Source organism: Bubalus kerabau, chromosome 5 (genome assembly GCF_029407905.1).
Source record: "Bubalus kerabau isolate K-KA32 ecotype Philippines breed swamp buffalo chromosome 5, PCC_UOA_SB_1v2, whole genome shotgun sequence".
Taxonomy (NCBI): domain Eukaryota; kingdom Metazoa; phylum Chordata; class Mammalia; order Artiodactyla; family Bovidae; genus Bubalus; species Bubalus kerabau.
Genome location: NC_073628.1, coordinates 107,603,568 through 107,625,413, shown reverse-complemented (window position 1 = coordinate 107,625,413; position 21,846 = coordinate 107,603,568). Strand labels below are relative to the sequence as shown.

The 21,846-nt window shown below is 46.2% G+C and overlaps 1 protein-coding gene across 1 annotated transcript in view; it reads left to right on the top strand.

Moving 5' to 3' along the window:
• KAZN (kazrin, periplakin interacting protein) overlaps positions 1-21,846 on the top strand; it is a 1,028,616-nt gene that overhangs the window by 491,619 nt on the left and 515,151 nt on the right. Inside the window, exon 3 of the mRNA XM_055582647.1 lies at positions 6,197-6,437. Within this exon, the coding sequence (XP_055438622.1) occupies positions 6,197-6,437 (241 nt within the window). The remainder of the gene's footprint in view (positions 1-6,196; positions 6,438-21,846) is intronic.

The following is a 21,846-nucleotide window of genomic DNA, read 5'->3' as shown; positions in this document are numbered from 1 at the left end:
CCCATGGACGGAGGAGCCTGGAAGGCTGCAGTCCATGGGGTTGCTGAGAGTCGGACACGACTGAGCGACTTCACTTTCACTTTTCACTTTCATGCATTGCAGAAGAAAATGGCAACCCACTCCAGTGTTCTTGCCTGGAGAATCCCAGGGACAGGAGAGCCTGGTGGGCTGCCACGTGGCAGCCTGGTGGGCCCCACCTGATGGGGTTGCACAGAGTTGGACACGACTGAAGCGACTTAGCAGCAGCAGTAAATAACAAGGGTACTGGAGTAAAAGGTCCCAAAGTTGCCTTCTAGGACCAAATAACATCATTTGGTTGTAGAGTGAAGCAGCTATACACACACACACACACACACACACACATATATATACACACACACATATATATACATATAGGTATATATATAGATATGTATACACACACACACCCCTTGCCAGGGGCATCCCCTCGGCCCACGCTGTATATATACACACTGAGTTTCCTGGGGTGGCCTCCCAGGTGGCTCAGTGGTTTCCTACGACAGTTCCAATTTATGCCACTTGTCCCAGCTTCACTGTTCATAACACCGTCTTTCACTCTCACAAGTGTCCCAGTTTGGACATTACATTATAAAATCACCCTATTTATGGAAGAAGGGAAGTGAAGATGACACTGTTGTCAGCAAGGAGCTCGTCTCTTTGTCTTGGTTCTTATTAGGAATTTTCTTTCTCTGAGCTGGGATGGTTTTACAGACTTTCCAAAACGCTCAGGCAAGCTTTCACAGGCATCCCATGTGCACGGCATAGTTTGCTCTCGCTGCGCAGAACAGACATTTAGTGCCTACTGGCCGCTGCACTGCCCGACCCTTGGATGGGCTTTGGCTGATGGCGACGCTGGGAAAACAGCATCAGGTCCCTATAAAGTGAACACATTTTCTAGCTTGGTTCTTAAGATCTGTTTACTGGGGTGGGAGGTGGGGGCTACTTTAGGAACATACAGAAGGGAGAATCTTGAAACAGAACACACAGTACTGTTAAATTCTCATAGTTGTGAATCCCAGAGCGCTTTATGGGTGACAGATCTGAAGCCTGTCACCCAACAGGTTGTATGTGTCTCCCAAGAAATGAATTGTAAGTGCGTATCTGCCCTACAGATAGGCAAGTGGAAAAGGACACGAATTCTGTGACTGTTTTGTTACCTGAGATCACCTAGGTACAAGTGCCAGTGGAAGCTGGAGGGGGTGGGGAAGATAGATTAAGTAAGCTTTTCAGTTTAAATCAAGTGGATTCTAGAGGGTAATTAATCTCAGGTTTTCTGTCTGAGATCTGATCCTTTTGCATGTGCGTGAACGTAAGGAGACACAGCTGGGAAAAGCTCCTTTTTTTCGTATTTGGAAAACAAATCTCAAAAAATAAAATTCTTTAAAATCCTAGGAGGCACCCCAGGAATTTCTAAGGAGAGTTTCTTGCAAGTTCAGTGGCTGTACCACAGTTGGGGAAGAGGAGGGCAGAGAGAGATGAGAAGGTGCCCAAGGAATGGGTCTTTGCTTTCTTTTCTCCCAGTTAGATTTTGGGGTGTGGCTTGTTTTGTTTTGACTTGATTTGAAGATTCTGGTGCGTGGGGATAATCTCACTGAAGAGGAAAATGAGTAACACTTGGTCAGTTTGTTTACTGTACAAACCACTCACACATTCATTTGCAGAGCGCTTCCTATGGGTTAGGTGGCAAGGATGTGAAGAAAAATAACAGGTAAACAAATGACCACCCTCCTCCTCCCACGCAGGGCTCTCAGGGAAGTAGAAGAGAGACACATAAACAGATCAATTGCTGCGCTTGCTGATGAGTGTTGTACAGAGGTGTGAGCACACACACATGTGCACTCTAGTATACACACAGCTCTTCAAGAAGTTGTTGCTCAGTTACTCAGTCGTGTCCGGATCTGCAACCCCACGGACTGTAGCACGTCAGGCTCCCCTGTCCTTCACACTTCAAGAAGAGCGGTTCTTAACTGCTTTCTCAGGTTTGTTTCCAGGACACTCTTCTCCTCTTTTTCTCGGTATCTGCATACATACTTTTGTTTATTGAAGCGGAATTCATAAAACACATTAACCTTTTAAAACATTTATTTATTTTTGGCTGCACTTGGACTTTCTCTAGTTGTGGCCGAGCGGGGGCTACTCTTCTCATTGTGGGGCTTCTCTTGTTACAGACCATGGGCTGTAGGGAGAGTGGGCTTAGTAGTTGTGGCTCACGGGCTTAGTTGCCCCACGGCATATGGGATCCTCCCAGACCAGGCATCAAACCGGTGTCCGCTGAATTGCAAGGTAGATTCTTAACCACTGGAACACCAGGGAAGACTCAAATCAATCTTTTTAAAGTGAACGATTAGATAACGTTTAGTCCATTCACAATGTTGTGCAAACACAACCTCTCTCCAGTTCCAAAACGTTTTCATCACTCTGAAATAAAACTCAGTCTCTGTTAAGTAGTTCTCCACACTCTCCCCTCCCCACAACTCCTGGTAACCACAAATCTGCTTTGTCTCCACAGACTTACTACTCTAGATATTTCATATCAATGAAATCCTACAAAATGTAACCTTCTGTGTCTGGCTTCCTTCAGTTCAGTCGCTCAGTAGTGTCCGACTATTTGCGACCCCATGAATCGCAGCAAGCCAGGCCTCCCTATCCATCACCAACTTCCGGAGTCCACCCAAACCCATGTCCATTGAATCAGTGATGCCATCCAACCATCTCATCCTCTGTCATCCCCTTCTCCTGCCCTCAATCTTTCCCAGCATCAGGGTCTTTTCCAATGAGTCAGCTCTCCGCATCAGGTGGCCAAAGTATCGGAGTTTCAGCTTCAGCATCAGTCCTTCCAAAGAACACCCAGGACTGATCTCCTTTAGGATGGACTGGTTGGATCTCCTTGCAGTCCAAGGGACTCTCAAGAGTCTTCTCCAACACCACAGTTCAAAAGCATCAATTCTTCGGTGCTCAGCTTTCTTTATAGTCCAACTCTCCCATCCCAACATGACCACTGGAAAAACCATAGCCTTGACTAGACGGACCTTTGTCAGCAAAGTAATGTCTGTGCTTTTTAATATGCTGTCTAGGTTGGTCATAACTTTCCTTCCAAGGAGTAAGCTTCTTTTAATTTCATGGCTGCAATCACCATCTGCAATGATTTTGGAGCCCAGAAAAATAAAGTCAGCCACTGTTTCCACTGTTTCCCCATCTATTTGCCATGAAGTGATGGGACCAGATGCTATGATCTTCGTTTTCTGAATGTTGAGCTTTAAGCCAACTTTTGCACTCTCCTCTTTCACTTTCATCAAGAGGCTTTTTAGTTCCTCTTCACTTTCTGCCATAAGGGTGGTGTCATCTGCACATCTGAGGTTACTGATATTTCTCCCAGCAATCTTGATTCCAGCTTGTGCTTCTTCCAGTCCAGCGTTTCTCATGATGTACTCTGCATCTAAGTTAAATAAGCAGGGTGACAATATACAGCCTTGACGTACTCCTTTTGCAGTTTGGAACCAGTCTGTTGTCCCATGTCCAGTTCTAACTGTTGCTTCCTGACCTGCATACAGGTTTCTCAAAAGGCAGGTCAGGTGGTCTGGTATTCCCATGTCTTTCAGAATTTTCCACAGTTTATTGTGATCCACACAGTCAAAGGCTTCCTTCACTTAGCAGAATGTTACTGAGGTTCGTCCACATTGTAGTGTGTCAGTGCTTTATCCCTTTCCATAGCCGAGTAATGTTCCATTGTATGGATATACCACAAAGTGTTTATGCATTCATCTGCTGACAAACATTTGGGTGGTTTCACCTTCCAGCTGTTGTGAATAATGCTTCTCCGAACATTTGTGAACAAATTTTTGTTTGAATATCTGTTTTATCTCTGTGGTATATATCCAGGAATGGAATTGCTGGGTCTTATGAGTAATTCTATGTTTAACTGTTTAAAGAACCAAACCGTTTTGCACACTGGCTGAACATAATACACACCTGCCTTTTCAAGACCCAGAAAGGTCTATTTTTGATGGTTCCTCCATAATGAAACTGAAATACTTCAAAGAACTAAATTCTGGTTTACCAAAACCCAAGTAGTCTAAGTTCCTTTGTTGGTCCAGTAGGTCAGAACTTGTGCTAATGAGACTAAGGTCAGGGGTTCAACACCCAGCTGGCCAGTCAGCTGACTGGTGTGCACAGAGTAAAAACTTATGTCTGCTGTCACAGCTCCATTAATACTGTCCTGCCCTCTTTCACAAGTTTGTTAGTACTCACAGGGGGACAGAGCAAGAGTCAGTTTAATTGTTGTTCAGTTGCTCAGTCCTGTCCGACTCTTTACGACCCCACAGACTGCAGTAGGCCATGGTTCCCTGTCCTGGTTTTTATGGTTCCACATATAAGGAAACAAGACGAAACGAAACACCCGGCACCCAAGGCACCGTGAGGCTAACTAGGATCAAATGACTACTCACTCCCAGTCCTGCTGTCACCTGATTTCTGTGGGTCCCTGGGGTAAACTGCTTGCCCTGCCCAGAGCCTCAGTTTCCTCATGTTTAAACTGGGAAAAGGAGAAGAGGGCGGCAGAGGATGAGATGGTTAGATAGCATGACGGTCTCAATGAACATGAATTTGAGCAAACTCTGGGAGACAGTAAAGGACAGGGAAGCCTGGCATGTTGTAGTCCATGGGGACGCAGAGAGTCAGAGGCGACTTAGTGAATGAACAGCAACAAATTGGGAACAATAATCCTTACTTCAAAGAGACGACAATGCATCCTGAGTACTTTACACACAATAGGCTTCCAACAAGTGCTGTTGAATCTGGAGGGTGAGCAACCTCCAGGGCGTGCAGAAGACCGTCAGCTCCAGAAACTCTGAACTGTCCTCCTGAAGTTGACCCAGCTGGAATGGTGGTGCGAGCTTGTTCGGTTGTTCCGGTTACACTGACTGTTTTAAATGGTCCTATTTGCATGGAATGAAGCTTGCTATGGTAACAGGGTCTGGTGGCTGGAATCCAGGGCCCCAGTGAAAAATGCAAAGCCTGTGCTCCTCCAGGAGAAAGAGGCACTTGATGGGTGTATCAACTTTAAGGTTACCTCTGTTCTCCCAGGAAGGAGGAGCGAGGTAAACTGAGGCAGCAGGGCCTCCACACTCCTAGCAGGGGGAGGAAGAGGGAAGCCCCAAGGAGCCTTCCAGACTTCTCTCCTGGCCGAATTCCTTTTGCCCCCCAATATTTAGCCCCGCTAAGAAGCCTAAGACTGGCTAAGGCCACCGATCTATGCACCCACCGGTTCAGGGCGGTGGGGAGGCCACAGCGCCAGTGATCCACCCTGGGGAAGGAAAGGGAGACCCTTCGGAGGAAGGGGGGACAACGCAGGTTGGGGCGCTGGAGGTGCAGGTGGAGTGGGGTGGAGTAGGGTCGAGGTGGACAGTGAGAGGCACGCGGGGCAGTAGCCCAGTTCCCCACTGAACATTCCTAGCTGCATTTGAAGGAAACAGCTAAGCAAGAACTCCACTCCAGAGCGCGAGCAAGCAGCCCCCTCCCCCGGAGCTCCATCTCCGCTCCCCTCCGGGGCCCCTCTTCCGAGCACCCCTCTCTCCCAAGCACCCACCTCCTCCCCAGTCCCTGCACCCGCGCTAGGCGCGAGTTCGCCAGGGCGGGGGCCGCCCCACCGCTCCAGGGAGGGGACCGAGAGCGGGCCTGGAAGCAAGCGCTCCCCCACCCCTCGCCAGGGGCGCCACCTCGGCCCACGCTGGGCCACCGCCCGCCGCACCCGCCCCACGAGGGGGTGTGTCCCGGAGGTGGGGGGCGCGGGAGACCGAGGCAGCGCCCCCGCCCCGGGTCCCTGCCCCCTCCCGAGTGCGCGGCGAATGGTAGGCTCCATTGAAAGAGTGCCGGGCGGCGCGCGGTGTCCTTCTCCGAGTCGCTCTCCGCGCTGGGGTCTCGGCGATCTCTGCTCCTCCTCCTCTTTCTCCTCCCCCCTTCCCCCCTCCCCAACCCTCCGCCTCGCTCCGCCGCGGCTCCGGCTGGAAGCGCCGCTGTCATTCCTGCGCCGGAGGAGCCGGCGCTGCCGGTGCCTGGGGGTCGGGGCTCGGGGAAGCCGGGCCGCGGGGGACCCAACAGGTAGAGCCGGGGGTGCCCAGCCGCGCGCCCCCCAATCCGCGCGCATCATGCAGCTCTTTGTCACCTCTCTCGCCCCCAGGCCAAAATCCTGAGCATGATGGAAGACAATAAGCAGCTCGCGCTCCGCATCGATGGGGCGGTCCAGTCGGCCAGCCAGGAGGTGACCAACCTGCGAGCCGAACTCACAGCCACCAACCGGAGACTGGCGGAACTGAGCGGCGGCGGCGGCCCCGGCCCGGGCCCGGGAGCGGCGGCCAGCGCCTCGGCGGCGGCGGACTCCGCGGCGGCGAACATGGAGAACCACCAGCACAGCGCGCAAGGTAGGGATCGCCTGGCGCCCGGGGCGGAGGAGAGGCGAGCGAGCCAGACCCGGACCGGACTCGGAGGCGCCCGGGGACTCGTTGCCCCCCACGCCCGCGGCGAAACCGCCTTGCATTGTGGCTTGTAACCCTTTCCGCCCGGCGGTGGCCAGTACTGTTCCCCCGCTGGGAGTTGCAGTCTGCTGTCATTAATGAAACCCCGGGCGCAGCGTGCACGGGTTCACACGGTCACGGCGGCCCCGGCCAGCGCAAGCTAGGCGCAGCCGGCGGGTACCCCTCGGCAGCAGAAAGTGCCCTTTAGATGGTACACAGCCCCCAGCTCCGTGGGCAAACTTTTCATGCCCGGGCCTTTGCAGGGGTGAATGCCACAGCTTCCCCCCAGTTCCAGAGGCTCCTTTCCTTGGAACGACTGCCCAAGAGGGAGCGCCAGGCTCTGCTGCCGCGTTTGGGGTAGAGGATTGGACTGGTTTGCACTTTTCTCCACGGATGCCAAATCCCTTGTCTCGGTTGCATCTGGACTTTATTTTCTCCCCTTTTGAGATCGCGCAGGCAGTGGAATTATATCAGTGCAACAGTAGATGCTGTGCTCAGCAGGGAGTTTAAATTTCCAGCAAATATAAACACTGAGAGCACTTTCCAGGGGGAAATCTTAGACCTCAAAGGCTGAGTGATGGGCTCTTGGCGAAATGAAGGCGTCGTAGATGGTGGGTTTCCAGGTAGCTGCTGCTTGAAGGGACTCTTTGCAGTTAGGAGAAGGGGAAAAAGGACAGTCTGTGCTGACGCTGACAGTGATGAAGCTCTGAAACCCTCATACAAGGGTTAAAGATGGAGGAAGCATCAAAAAGAAAAAAAAAATCCATACTGTTTGTTTTCTGTGAATTAGAAGTGCAGAATGGATTTTCAGGATTTTTTTCCCTTTTCTTTTTTTGTCTAATTGCCCTTTAAGAAAAGTTGTCACTGATTATTAATATCATTTGATTGCAAACTAAACTGCTGAAATCTTGGACGTGACCAAAAAAAAAAAAAAAACATCCAGTCTAGGAGGGTCACTTGTGTAAATATGTCACTTGATGAAATATGAGGTACCAGTGACCCAGAAGGATTTTCTGGTTTTGTTGTTATTTCAAAGGCTTCTCCTAAGTGTTGAGAGAGAGCGAGCGAGTCTGGTTTCATAGGAATGCCTTCTCTCTGTCAGCTTCTGTTTCTTCCTTACCTTCCTGCAGTAGGCATCCTTTTTTTTTTTTTTTTTTTGGTGTGAGATGTTAAGCTTGAACATTAGCAGTTTATGTTCAACTCATATCTTAACTTGGTACTTCCGGCGTCTGTCAAGAGTCTTAGGAATTGGGGCAATAATTTGGTACCAAAGTAGCATGACGTCATGGTGGGAAGGTGTTGTGAGAATGGTGCTTGCTGCACAGTTTTCAAGGTGGGTGTCTGGCTATTCTGTCATTTATCCCTTGTTATGTCATTGTGTGTGGAAGATGCTCTCTGCTGGCACCTGGGCAAAAAAGAGAAGTTAGACTCCATGGTCAGGCTTTACTTTTTATCAGCAGGGATGCTTCCAGCCTTAAAAAATAGCAGAGAACTGACGTTTTGCTGAGAATCAAAAGCCACGGTAAAGCGGAGTGAACAATGCTGGTTTATTTCCCACTGTCCGCCCCTTTCTCAGCCAAAGAAAAGTTAAGTGGCTTTTATCTGAGTCCTGGGTCTAGTGCAGTCTGAGCACACTAGGAGGTCAGGCCACAATGATCTACACACTCAACTTGGAAACTGTGATACTTAGCTGATGGTTAAATTGTTGTAGTGGAGCAATCGGGGGCTGTTTCCTCTTTCTTTTTTTCCTGCAAAAATGCACAAGGCTGTGGAAATGGAAATGGCTTTTGGATCTCTTGATATTCCTAAAAACACACAAAACCGGCAGCTCCCTCATATTCTGAGACGCGTGCCTCCCCAGGCCAGGGGCTGTCTGTGGGTGGCTGGATGAAGGATGGTCTTGATTTTTCCTCTGTGTACCATTGGTATTTTTCAAAACCTTTACTGGGAGAGTTTAATGATTTTATAATCAGAAAATAAAATGTTGAAGATTTTAACTCAGCTTAATGGTTGGCCACATAGCCCTCTAAATTGATGTCAATTTAAACTGATGTGATGGTTGAAAAGAAAACAAGACCCCCATATGCATTCAGTGGGGCATCATTTGCTTATATATAGTAACCATTTCTTCATACAGCACTTTCGCATTATTTAGCCTCTGTGAGTGTTTTGGGGTTTGTTTTTATTTTGTTTTGCTTTGTGTTCTCATGACATGTGGCAGCATTCTGCTGGAACAGAAACCTTCTGCAGAGGTGGTCTGCTAGTGTCTTCTGCTAGTGCTCTCCTATTCCTAAAGGGAAACGCTGGGCTTTCTTGGGTTAATTTCAAAGTGTGGTTGATTGGCTTTCTTATGCTTCTTTGTAACATACCTCTAGGAAGGCTCACAGGAGCTCAGTTCCTGAGGGTTCCTGACTGTTCTTCCGAATTAGTCTTCTGTTCTAATTTTGTCTGTGTTGGTGCAAGTCAATGGGCTAAAAGAGCTTGAGTATTTACTGTTATTGAGTTATCACTTTTCAAATCAAAGATTTGAATGAAATGAGTATCTTTCAAAATGCAAGTGTTCAGTCACTCAGTCATGTCTGACTCTTTGCAACCCCATGGACTGCAGCGTGTCAGGCTTCCCTGTCCTTCATCAACTCCCGGAGGTTGCTCAGACTCATGTCCATCGAGTCAGTGATGCCATCCATCCATCACATCCTCCATCATGCAACTGTATAAGGTATCTTTTAACTAGAGGGCATTATGCACATATGAAATGCATGTTAATGTCCTTTTAATAATATTAGCACAAATGGTTACAAGGAAGAGTCATCTTTTGCTCTCCCTGCTGAAAAGCTGTTTGATCCATTTCCAGATACTTTTGTTAAAATTTTATTTTTGATGAATTAAACAAGCTCACCAATCCACCAGTGTATGTTTTGTTCCAGTGAGGATATCTGATAGTAGGTAAGTCGATGAAGAAAACTTGGGTTTTCCTAGAGAGTTAATGCAGTGTGTCATTTAAACAAAATATTACCTTGGTTGGTACCCTCTGTGAGCGGGCATGGTTGCTACGTAACGGAGTCTGGAAAGTGAACTGCTGAAAATCTGGGCTTTCGACACTTTGCAGGATCTTCTTTCAGGATCTGTGTTGAAAGTACGCTTGGCAGCCAGCCCATCTTCTCTCTCCCAGCTTCAAGTGAGTCGGATAATCCCTAATGAGGATGCTGGCATGCGGAGCGCAGGGCATCCGTGCAGGGTGGCTCTTCTCAAGGCTCCAAAGCTGCCTCTTGGGTTGGTGAGGTCACGACTGCCTTTGACAGGTGGACAGAAGGAGGCTTGGAAAGAACAGAGCCAAGCATTTGTTCCAATTTGTCTTGTTGGTAGCCAGAGAATGGATTTGTTTAAAGTAACGTTTCTAAGCTGTTTTCCTCAGTGTAACATCTCTGGGAAATGTGTTTAAAATACTTGCTGTTCTTTGAGGGGAAAGTATAGCAGTTTGTTTCTCTGAAAATGTTTTATCTGATGAATGGCTAATATTAGATTCAATTGATTGCTTTGCTGTGCATAGAATAAAACAATTAAACTCCAGTGTACCCAATGCAAATAGGTGTTTAGCTGTATATAACATAAAATACCTATGCTCAGTAGGATGCATACCTACTGCCATGATTTTTGTGTTTTTTAAGGAAATAGTTGTATTTATATGCCTATGTAAGTGGAAATGTTCATAGCATCTTTCGTGGCTGTTGAGGGCTTACTGTCTACTGCATCAGTTAGATTAGGATGGGGAAAAGGGTCATTTTCTTACACCTTTGTAAATTTCCATAAATAGATGCAAGTTTTTTTTTTCTCCCTAGGCATTAAAATAGACTGTTACTTCAGGTCTGATGGCTGTTATCTAGCATTATGATAATATTGGAAACCCATTGGTGAAGCATAAATTACCTTGGGACTGAATTGAATGTGTGAATAGTCTGCGGAGACGCTAGACACTGTTGCTTTGCAAAATGAGTTCTGTCTTTTGGCAACCCCTTCCCACTTCATTCTGCCTCTGTGTACTCTTGTTTTCTCAAGTAGACTTTTATCTTTTTTGAGCAAGAGAATTTTCATGTGGTAGAGAGGATGAGACTAAGTGCAGTGGAATCTTGGGGACTTCTCTTGGCTTACTCCTAAGTTACAGAGCTCATCCAGAACCTATGCCTTGGTTTTTCCAGTCATATCCATGGGCTATAGGAGACTTGTCTGTCTTTTCCTAATCTGGTAAGCTGTCATGAGATGGGACTTCAAAATTCTTCCTGAAAATCACCGTGCGTGGTCACCAAGAAATTACATACAGATCAGTACAGTGTGAATGAAATTAGTTATTGATTGCCTAGTATTTACTATCTTTGTACTGTCTTTGGAAAATGCCTTTGGAGGACCCCTTAAGTAAAGTTTCTGGTTCTGGTTAATTTCATGTTTCCAGCATTTCAGGATTGACTGAGGTTTTTCAAAACTTTTTTGATCTAAGTCTGAGCCAATCTGATTTTTATAATAGGAGCCTAATCACACATCCTCCCCATGTAAGACAAGGCGTGTTCTCTCCATTCCTTCACCCTCTCTACTCCCCAAGACTGCTGGCACTTTTGAGGAATCCTGTAGGTTATAATTTGTGACTTCCTGGCTGCTGGTGAGCTTGTAGCAGATGGACTTGGCAGGTGGGGAATGCTCGTTGGAAAGCTGCCGGCTCACCGTGCAAGTCATATGGGGCCCAGAAGGTCAAGCCTGGGGTCCTGGCCATATTCATTGCATATTTCATTTATATTTATTCCTGAGTTATGTAGCAAAGGCAAGTGAAATCACATGACTTTCTCAGTGTTTTTCAGACTTTTGCCAGTATGGGTTTGTGTGAGCATTAGTGCTTGGCATCTTACCCCCTGCCATCTATCAGGCAAGAGTGGAACTTGTTCTGCCTGCTGAGGCCAAGGAATGGGTTTTTAAGTGATCTTGTAAATGAAAATGAGTCCATACTGTTTGGGCTGGATATTAGGGTGAGTAACACATGGGATGACAAGGGGTGCCACCACCAGCAGTCATTGCAATGCCCTAGTCATCTGAAATGCAGGCAGAGAAACTCAGGCAGAATCATTTAGGAAAAGACAGCTTCTCTGAAGCCAGGAGCACGTGTGCATGTGTGTGCTCAGTCGTGTCCAACTCTGCGACCCCAGACTGTAGCCCACCAGGCTCCTCTGTCCATGGGATTTCCCAGGCAAAAATATTGGAGTGAGTTACTGTTTCCTTCCCCAGGGGATCTTCCCAACCCAAGAGAGTGACCATCTATCGTGGCAGATGATACCTGACAACTCAGGACAGGTTAGCATCCTGCTGGCCCACATCACCATCCTCAAGGTCCCCTACCAGGCCCATCTTGACTATGAAGAAGCTGGAGGGAATCCAGGCAAAGGAATCTTTTCTTCCTCCCCATGTGGTTGAATGAGTCTGTAACATCCTTGCTGGTTTGATGCACCTCAGATCTAGGTGGCAGACTCAAGGCTATGTGCTTCTTCATGTAGACATGCTTGCTTCTCCCTTGGAATCCTAAGCTGCTGGAAACATGAAAGATGCTGAATATAGTTTTAATGAGTTTGGCAAGAACAACTGTTAGAGCAGGTGGCTTCTGTGTGATGGGACATTGTGGGTTCTCAATTTGTTTTAGTGTCTTTGTTGACTTGGCCTTGCTGGACCTTTGGGTCACACTTATGAAAAGCCCCTGTCCCCTCTACCCTCTGATGAACTGAGACCCTAGCACGAGAGCTCAGATGGAGCCTGCTATAGGCAGGTCTGCAAGCAAAGCACCCCCGAGGCCTCTGCACCTTCTGTGATGGGGAGTCAGGCTGGGAGGATGGAGAGAAATGGGAGGGGGAACCGCCTGCCTAGCTCCCCCAACCTCTCCTCTTCCACCAAAGCAAGCGCTGGAGGAAAAGGGGACATAAAGAACCTCCATTCCCAATATTGTCTCAGCTCTACAGATTGTTTGAAGTATGTGATGTGTATCATTAAGAAGTACTGTGCATCATTAAGAATATAGTATCCTCTAAAGGAAGGTGGGTCCTAATACTTTACACTCACCTTTGGCACGTCATTATGGTTGTTGGAGCTCACCTCTTGGGTACATCACAAGATGCTGGGTGTTCAAGGCATGTGGTGTTCTGATGCCATGGAGTCTTCTTTTTGATGAAGGCAGGTAGTGTCATGGAGAACTAAATGAGAACTAGCTTCAGTGCTTTGTCAAACTTTTCAATAAATAATAACAACAAAGACTTACAACATGTCAAGTATTTTCCTGATGCCTCACATGCATAACTGTGCCTGGCATACACACTGAGGAAACCAGAAGGGAAAGAGACACGTGTACCCCCAATGTTCATCGCAGCACTGTTTATAATAGCCAGGACATGGAAGCAACCTAGATGTCCATCAGCAGATGAATGGCTAAGAAAGCTGTGGTACATATACACAATGGAGTATTACTCAGCCATTAAAAAGAATACATTTGAATCAGTTCTAATGAGGTGGATAAAACTGGAGCCTATTATACAGAGTGAAGTAAGCCAGAAAGAAAAACACCAATACAGTATACTAACGCATTTATATGGAATTTAGAAAGATGGTAACAATAACCCTGTGTACGAGACAGCAAAAGAGACACTGATGTATAGAACAGTCTTATGGACTCTGTGAGAGAGGGAGAGGGTGGGAAGATTTGGGAGAATGGCATTGAAACATGTAAAATATCATGTATGAAATGAGTTGCCAGTCCAGGTTCGATGCACGATACTGGATGCTTGGGGCTGGTGCACTGGGACGACCCAGAGGGATGGTATGGGGAGGGAGGAGGGAGGAGGGTTCAGGATGGGGCACACATGTATACCTGTGGTGGATTCATTTTGATATTTGGCAAAACTAATACAATTATGTAAAGTTTAAAAATAAAATTAAATTAAAAAAAAAATGAAAGCACCCGTTCTTCGGCGCTCATCCTTCTTTAGGGTCCAACTCTCACATCCACACATGACTACTGGAAAAACCATAGCTTTGACGATACAGACCACTATCAGCAAAGGGATGTCTCTGCTTTTTAATACGCTGTCTAGGTTTAATGACACATGGTTTTAATTGAGTCTTTATTTGACACATGTCATGTTCTAAACCCTTTTTCTGTATTCTCTCAATTCATCCTTTAAACTACCTTCCAAGGTAAGTACTGGGTTTGCCACCTTACATATGAGAAAGTTGAGGCCCAGAAAGGTTATGTGACTTTTTCAGGGTCACCAAGCTAGCAAGTGGCAGAACCAGGAGATGAACCCAAGTAAATGTGACTCCAGAGATTGCCTGCTGTCCCAGCTAGGATGTTGTTCAACTTTACATAGTTTTCCCCATTCCTGCCCAAGAAATCATTTTTGTTCTAAAGCTGGCATCATGGCAGTTGTACTTAGGATTTGCATGTCAGACACTAAGTCGTTCATCATAAATCCTTAGAGCTCCACAGAACAAAATATGCTTTGTCACTGCTAGGGAGTCTGTAGCCAGAAAGGTATCTGGCCAGAGGTAACAGGGCAGCTTAGTGGCAGAGCCATGTTCAAATGTAAGAATCTTCCGTCTCTCTGCCTGGCTGCTGGGCTTAGGCTGCAGAGAGTCACAGAGAGGACTGAACTGTCTGGGAAAGGGGACAGTGGACCCTGGAGCTTCTTAACAGGGGCTTGACTCATTTTGAGGAAAAGGGATGTTCCAGGAGCAGCACTGGGGAGCTGCAGAGACCTTGGAGGTCATCCAAGAGCACAGTGACAGCAATAGCCAGCCTCTGTTGAGCCTCTTCCTGCGTCTCCCAGGCTCTGTGCAGTGTGATTGACACCACTGTTTCATCTACTTTCCTATCACAGTGAGTTGGATAATGTTCTCATCTCCATTCTACACATGAACAAACTGAGGCTCAGAACTGTTTTCATTGTTTTTCCACGCTCTAGACCGTGGTCATCTGTGGGATAGAAATACAGGTTCAGCTGACCCTGGAGCCCACCTACTTCTCTACAATCAAATATCGAGATACCAGGCAAGCAGCACAAGGAAATGCCAGGAGTATGGTTTCGTCTTTTTTGCCTACAGAGCTACTTACCCACTCCCCTTCTTCTTTTTCCTTTTCTTCTTTCCCCCCTCTCTTCTCTCCGTCTCCATCTGTTTTGAGAGATTAGGTACATAGGTTCAAGGACCAGAGATTTAATAAGATACGGAGCAAGCTATCCTGGCGCTTGTAGTCTAGTAGGTGTGACTGACATGGAAATATAATTACATTTTATAATAAAGGTCTAGACAGGTGTAATGGGAAAATAGATGATGGAGTGACAAATAGAGAAGGCTTCACAGATGTACATGACAGTGGCAATATGTAATAAAAGCATGCTGGGAAAACACATTGATTTCTCTACTAAGGTTAAACTGACCATGAGAGATTATTAAAAAGTGCAACTTTGGGGGTAGGTTGGGATTGGATCCTGCAGAGAATAGCTCCTGGCTGAGACTTTCTCCCCCAAAGAAGGAAGATGTGAATGACACAAGGTTTAGATCTTTAATAATAGTTGTTTTTTTCCTCCAAAGAAACAATATGAATTTTAATGCAGGTGAAGTTCTGCTCACCCCCTGTATTATCTTCCTGGTCAAGACTGGGGCTTCTTGTCAGCTGCAGCATAGCTCACTTTCCTTGATTAGGTTGAATTTTTTTAAAACCACTGAGAATGGTGTCTTTAATTCAATTAGTGCAATTTGGAACACAATGGGATTTAGGTCACACTTTCCCCATCATTTTTGCCATTTGAAATTCTGTACTCACTATTTCCTGAAGATAGCAAGGTATGAAATTTAGAAATTTGATACTGACCCTAGAGAGTGCAGTTGTGGTACCATAGAGCTTGATGAATGATGGCTGAGGAGAAGTGACCTGTGATTATATGTATATTGATTATCTTAATTAACACATTCATCAAGTGGATTGCGTTGCCTGTTCCTACAACATTTACTATATGAAGCGAGAAAAAAAAATGGGACTATCTTTTGACACATCTTAGATTTGAGAATCAGCAGAAAGGCCATTTTGTGGAGACTGTCAGCCTGTTGGCTAGCAGACATGCTCTGATTGCTCTGTTCACAGTTTGACTTGGTACCACGTAGCCCTGCAAGGAGGCATGTTTAAGTCTTAATAGATGCCCTCTGAAGAAGGAGCATAATTCCTGGTTGGCTTTTCTACAGTGTGGATCATTATCGTCAACCAATAGAACAGAACCTTGTTAAAACTCAGCTGGTTAACACATGGGTTGATCCCACCATGCGTACGTGCTCTAGTTGCTCAGTTGTGTCTGACTCTGTGATCCCGTGGACTGTAGCCTGCTAGGCTTCTCTGTCCCTGGGGTTGTCCAGGCAAGAATACTGAAGCAGGTGGCCATTTCCTCCTCCAGGGGATCTTCCCAACCTGGGGCTCAAACCTCTGGTCTCCTGAGTCCCCTGCATTACAGGCAGATTGTTTACTACTGAGCCACCGGAAGCCCTCGTTCCACCATGGGATAACTCAAAACCCATCCTTCAACACTTTCAGTGTTATTACTTTGCGTCTAAAGCAAAAGCTCTGGCTAGCATCCTCCATTCACAAAGCCAAGGCTCAGAATCCTTTTTCCAGGCTTCTGCTGCCTTCACCCACTCTTCTTCCATTGCACCCAGGAGTTGCTAGGGAAGCACTAGAGTTTACCCAGATCTTTGCAGCATACAAAGACTTGCATAGGCAGTATCTCTGTGGATCCTACCCACTGGCCCATAGGATGGAATTGAGGTAGACACAGCAATCTTGTTCTCAAATAAGGAAACTGAGGCAGAGTGATTTAAGCTGATTTGTTCAAGATTGTTGAGTTGGTCATTGAACCAAATTCTCCTGTTTCTTCCACTGTAAGATCCCACTGTGACTGCACAATGGGGGCAGAGGGCGGCTCCAGAACTTTTGGTGGGGTGAGATCTGACCTTGCCTTGACCTTTATCTCCCTTTTAAAAATATTTGTTGGTTTGTTTTTGGTTGTGCTGGGTCTTCATGGCTACGTGCAGATTTTCTCTAGTTACGGCGAGCAGGGAGTACTCTCTAGTTGTGGTGCGCAGGCTTCTCATTGTGGTGGGTTCTCGTTGCACAGCACGGGCTCTAGGGCATGCGGGCTTCAGTGGTTGCAACTCACAGGCTTAGTTGCCCTGTGGCATGTGGGATCTTCCCAGACCAGGGATTGAACCCATGTCCCCTGCATTGACAGGCAGATTCTTAACCACTGGATCATGAGGGAAGTCCTGGCCACTCCCGCTTGAGCATGGGCCCTCTGTCTTTTAAGGCCTGGATAGTGACACCATCATCCCAAGACCATGCTCTCATACTCTGAGCTCCCATGTCCAGTGTCCTTCCATGGTGAAAGGACAATCAGTTTTACAGATTTAGTCTTTTTTTTTTTTTTTACATTAAGTTCTTTCATCATCTCTGTGGGGATTTACAATCATTTGATTTCTCTTTTAATGACCTATCTTATTCATGCCTTAGCTTAGACTTTCTCTTCTGCTGCTGCTGCTAAGTCGCTTCAGTCGTGTCAGATTCTGTGCGACCCCACAGACAGCAGCCCACCAGGCTCCCCCGTCCCTGGGATTCTCCAGGCAAGAACACTGGAGTGGGTTGCCATTTCCTTCTCCAATGCATGAAAGTGAAAAGTGAAAGTGAAGTGGCTCAGTCGTGTCCGACTCCTAGGGACCCCATGGACTGCAGCCTACCAGGCTCCTCCGTCCATGGGACTTTCCAGGCAAGAGTACTAGAGTGGGTTACTATCTCTTCTTCTAGCCTCCCTTTAAGGCTTCCCTCGTGGCTCAACAGTAAACAATCCACCTGCAGTGTGGGAGACCTGGGTTCAATCCCTGTGTCTGGAAGATCCCTTGGAGGAGGGCATAGCAACCCACTCCAGTATTCTTGCCTGGAGAATCCCCATGGACAGAGGAGCCTGGCGGGCTACAGTCCATGGGGTTGCAAAGAGTTGGACACGACTGAGGGACTCAGCACAGCACACAGCCTCCCTTAACACAGTTAGGGACCTGTAAACCAGAGCAGGTTTGCACCAGGGGAATTTCCTATTTGTCTTAATCAATTGGATCGGGGAATGACTCCCACATTGAGGACAATTTTTTGCACCTGATACCACTACCATTTAGGATTTCTGAATATGGAAAGCACATCTGTGAGGCCCTAGCGTGTGGGTGTATGTTCTCTCTGAGTGTTGGGGGCAGGATATAGCCATCACAGTAAATCTGCCTAATTTCTTTCTCTTCACTGTCCCTTCAGGGAGACGCTATGAAACCTTCAGGGTCTCTTTTATCAGAGTCTTTGAATGAACAATAACCAAAGCATGTTGGCTTAAATTCTCCACCTGCTGGTTGTGTAGGTGCGTGTTCTCACTTCTGCTGTGGCTGTAACTGCCTGAGTAGTTGGGGGAACCTCCTGCTGCTCCAAGTTCATGTCCAGACCTTGTACTCAGATCAGTGGAATTTCATCCACAGACCAAAGTCCAACAGTGTGGCAGAAAACTCAGGGAAAATTAGAATGGGGCCTTTTGCTGTGCGCCCAAGGGGAAGATCAGCCCGGAGCCTCTGTAGCTCAGCAGACAGTCCACTGTGGTTAACTGACACCTAAGCAGCTAATGCAACGGCTGGGAGTCTGATCTCTGTTTCATTTCAATGTGATGAGGAACAGTCACTAAAGGCTTCCCAAACCTCTGACAGCAAAATGGAAATAATATACATTTGAACTTCATTTGAAGATCTATTTATAGTAGGCTCTAGAAAAGCAGAAAGTATTTTTAAGGATCAAAATGTTTTGGTACTTTTTAAGTTTTAGATTTGTATTAGCATTAAACACTTAGGATTCCCACCTCTGCCAAGAGATAATATTGCACAGGACATGAAAGAAAGCACTTCCTGATTCTGCTCGGAGTTCACTTCATTGCCTGCTATTGTGGCTTGAATGATGGAGCTAGGATTGTTGTTGCTGTTCAGTTGCTAAGTTGAGTCTAACTGACTCTTTAAGATCCCATGGACTGCAGCACTCCAGGCTCTATCCTCCACTATCTCTCGCAGTTTGATCAAGTTCACGTCCATTGAGTCAGTGATGCTATCCAACCATCTCATCCTCTGTCACTCTCTTCTCCTTTTGTCCTCAGTCTTTCCCTTTATCAGAGTCCTTTCAGATGAGTTGGCTCTTCGCATCAGGTGGCCAAAGTATTGGAGCTTCAGCTTCAGCATCAGTCCTTCCAGTGAACATTCAGGGTTGATTTCCTCTAGGATTGACTGGTTTGATCTTGAAATCCAGGAGACTCCCAAGAGTCCTCTCCGGCACCACAATTTGAAAGCATCAATTCTTAGGTGCTCAGTCTTTTCTATTGTCCAACTCTCACATCCATATATGACCACTGGAAAAACCATAGTTTAGGCTATGCAGACCTTTGCAAAGTGATGTTTTTGCTTTTTTAATACGTTGTCTAAGTTTGTCATAGCTTTCCTTCCAAGAAGCAAGTGTCTTCCAATTTCATGGCTGCAGTCACCAGCCTCAGTGATTTTGGAGCCCAAGAAAAGAAAACTTATCACTGCTTCTACTTTGTCGCCTTCTACTTGCCATGAGTGATAGGACCAGATGCCATGATCTTAGTTTTTGAACGTTGAGTTTTAAGCCAGCTTTTTCACTCTCCTTTTTCACACTCATCGAGAGGCTCTTTAGTTCCTCTTCACTTTCTGCCATTAGAATGGTATCATCTGCATATCTGAGGTTGTTGACATCTCTCCCAGCAATCTTGATTCCAGTTTGTAACTCATCCAATCCAGCATTTCATATGATGCATTCTGCATGTAAGTTAAATAAGCAAAGTGACAATATCCAGGATAGGAGCTAGCAAGCTTTTTCTGTCAAGGGCCAGATAGTAAATATTATAGTCTTTATGAAATAAACGGTATCTATTATAATTCCTCAGACCTGCTGCTGTAATGTGAAAGCAGTCATAGATAATAGGCAAATTAATGGGTGTGGTTGTGTTTCAATAAAACTTTATTTACAAAAGCAGGCACCCTTTGGGCTCTAGTTTGTTAACCCCTTGAACTTGTAGTTCTCTTCCATTTGCCTTCTGACCCATTTATATCCAGCACCTTTACAGTGCTTAGCATACAGAAGGAACTTAATAATGATTGATTAAGCTAGCAAGTTAGATGTGAGCAATAAAACCACTAGATTACAGTGTTAAAGGAGCAGAAACAAAAAGTTAATTACTAAGGGTGTAACAGTTAATGGACAAGAGAAAGAAACATTTGTTAGCAGTTTCGTGGTTAGAGGTGAAGTCACTTGTGTTTAGTCATCATCACAGACCTTAAAAGAACCATGAAGAGACAAAGAACCACCAGTTAACAGTGAGATACGGGGCAAGACACTTGACATCTGAGCCTCAGTTTCCTTATTTATGAAATGAGATCATTTCCATTTTCAGTATAATATAACAGATTGGTGTGCTAAGTCACTTCAGTCATGCCCAACTCTTTGCAACCCCATGGGCTGTAGTCCACCATGGGATTCTGTCCATAGGATTTTCCAGGCAAGAATACTGGAGTGGATTGCCATTTCCTTCTCCAGGGGATCTTCCCAGCCCAGGGCTCACACCTGAGTCTCTTATGTCTCCTGCATTGGCAGGCAGATTCTTACCACTAGCGCTTCCTGGGAAGCCCCAATGGGCTTAAAGGGGTGAAACAGGTCTGATCCAAGTCCTGGAGCTATAACAGATTGCGGGACATTACAGCTCTCAGTTGCCACCTCTGTGACAAGAGGCTGATACTTTCTCCTTTAGGGAGTGATTAGGATAGTTTGGTGCAGAGTTTCTCAGCACTGTTGACATTCTGAGCCAGAAAATTCTTTGCTGTGTGGGTTGATTTGTCAGCATCCCCAGTCTCTATATCAGGCTTCCCTGGTGGCTCAGTGGTGAAAGAATCCACTTGCAATGCAGGGGATGTGGGTTCGATCCCTGGGTCGGGAAGATCCCCTAGAGGAGGAAATGCTAACCCACTGCAGTATCCTTGCTGAGAAAATCCTATGGATAGGCAGGCTACAGTCACAGAGAGTTGGACATGAGTGAGTGAACACACACACACTGGTCTCCATCACTAGATGTTGGTAGTACCCCTATAGCGTGATAACAAAAAAGTCTTTAGACATTGCCCAGTGTGTTTTTTCCTGGGGGGGGAAATTACTCCCTGAGTTAGTGGAATAACACATAGTGTACCTGGCATGAAGCTGGGTGGACTTCAGGGTTCAATAGATAGAACTCTTAATTATTAATAGCTATTGAACTCTGAATTCTCCTCCCTTTGAATGAAATTCTCTTCCTTTCTTCAGTCGATTTCTCTCCCCCAAAGGTTCAAGATTGTATTTTTTTTTTCCAGATCTCAGGTCTTTCTCTTAATATTCCTGTGTTTCTTAGAGGTCTTTCTCCTGGAAGGAGCTAGGCTTCCCATGATGCCCTGCTGAGTATGCTTTCCAGCCCTTTAAACACACGTGTACCTAGACTTGTATTTGAGGTCATGGTCAGAATTCATAAGTGGTTCATATGAGAAATCATAGGGATATTTGCAACATAAATGAACAGGGAGGGTTAAGGACTGAAAGTCGTAACTCACAAAGGCTGGCAGGCTGAGGTAGTGGGTGTTATTCAGAGAAAACAGATAATGTACCTCAAACTAATACCAACAAAATCATCACTTCTCTCGTGAGCATGCGTGCTGCTAACATTATCCAGGGGCCAGTTTTCAGTGGTTTAAACTTTAGCCAAGATGGCTATTCAGTTTACATCTGGATTTAATGTTTTGTCCTCCATATTCCCAGTGGTGCAATGGTTCCTTCCCAGTTTTCACATAGACTCTTTTTAATGCCGGAGAGAGGGTGAGAGCGGTGGGGCATTTTCAATGAATTCTGGCCCCTACATATTAGTAGTTGTATTTTTTGTCTATCTCTCTGAGAAAATACATAAATGCAAAAGAATGCATTGAATTCAGTAGCATTATCAAGTGGCTGCCTCTTCTGCATCTGCATGTATTTGAAAGATAATGGTACATGTATGTAATAAAAATGATTCACTCTATCCACAGGCAGCACACTGGAGACATGTGGGTTTGGGACTTTCTGTAAGTCACTCTCTCTGGCCACCCAGAGTCTCTGTGGCCCACAGCTTGAGAACTGTGGCAATAGAATGCATCTGCTGGACATGTG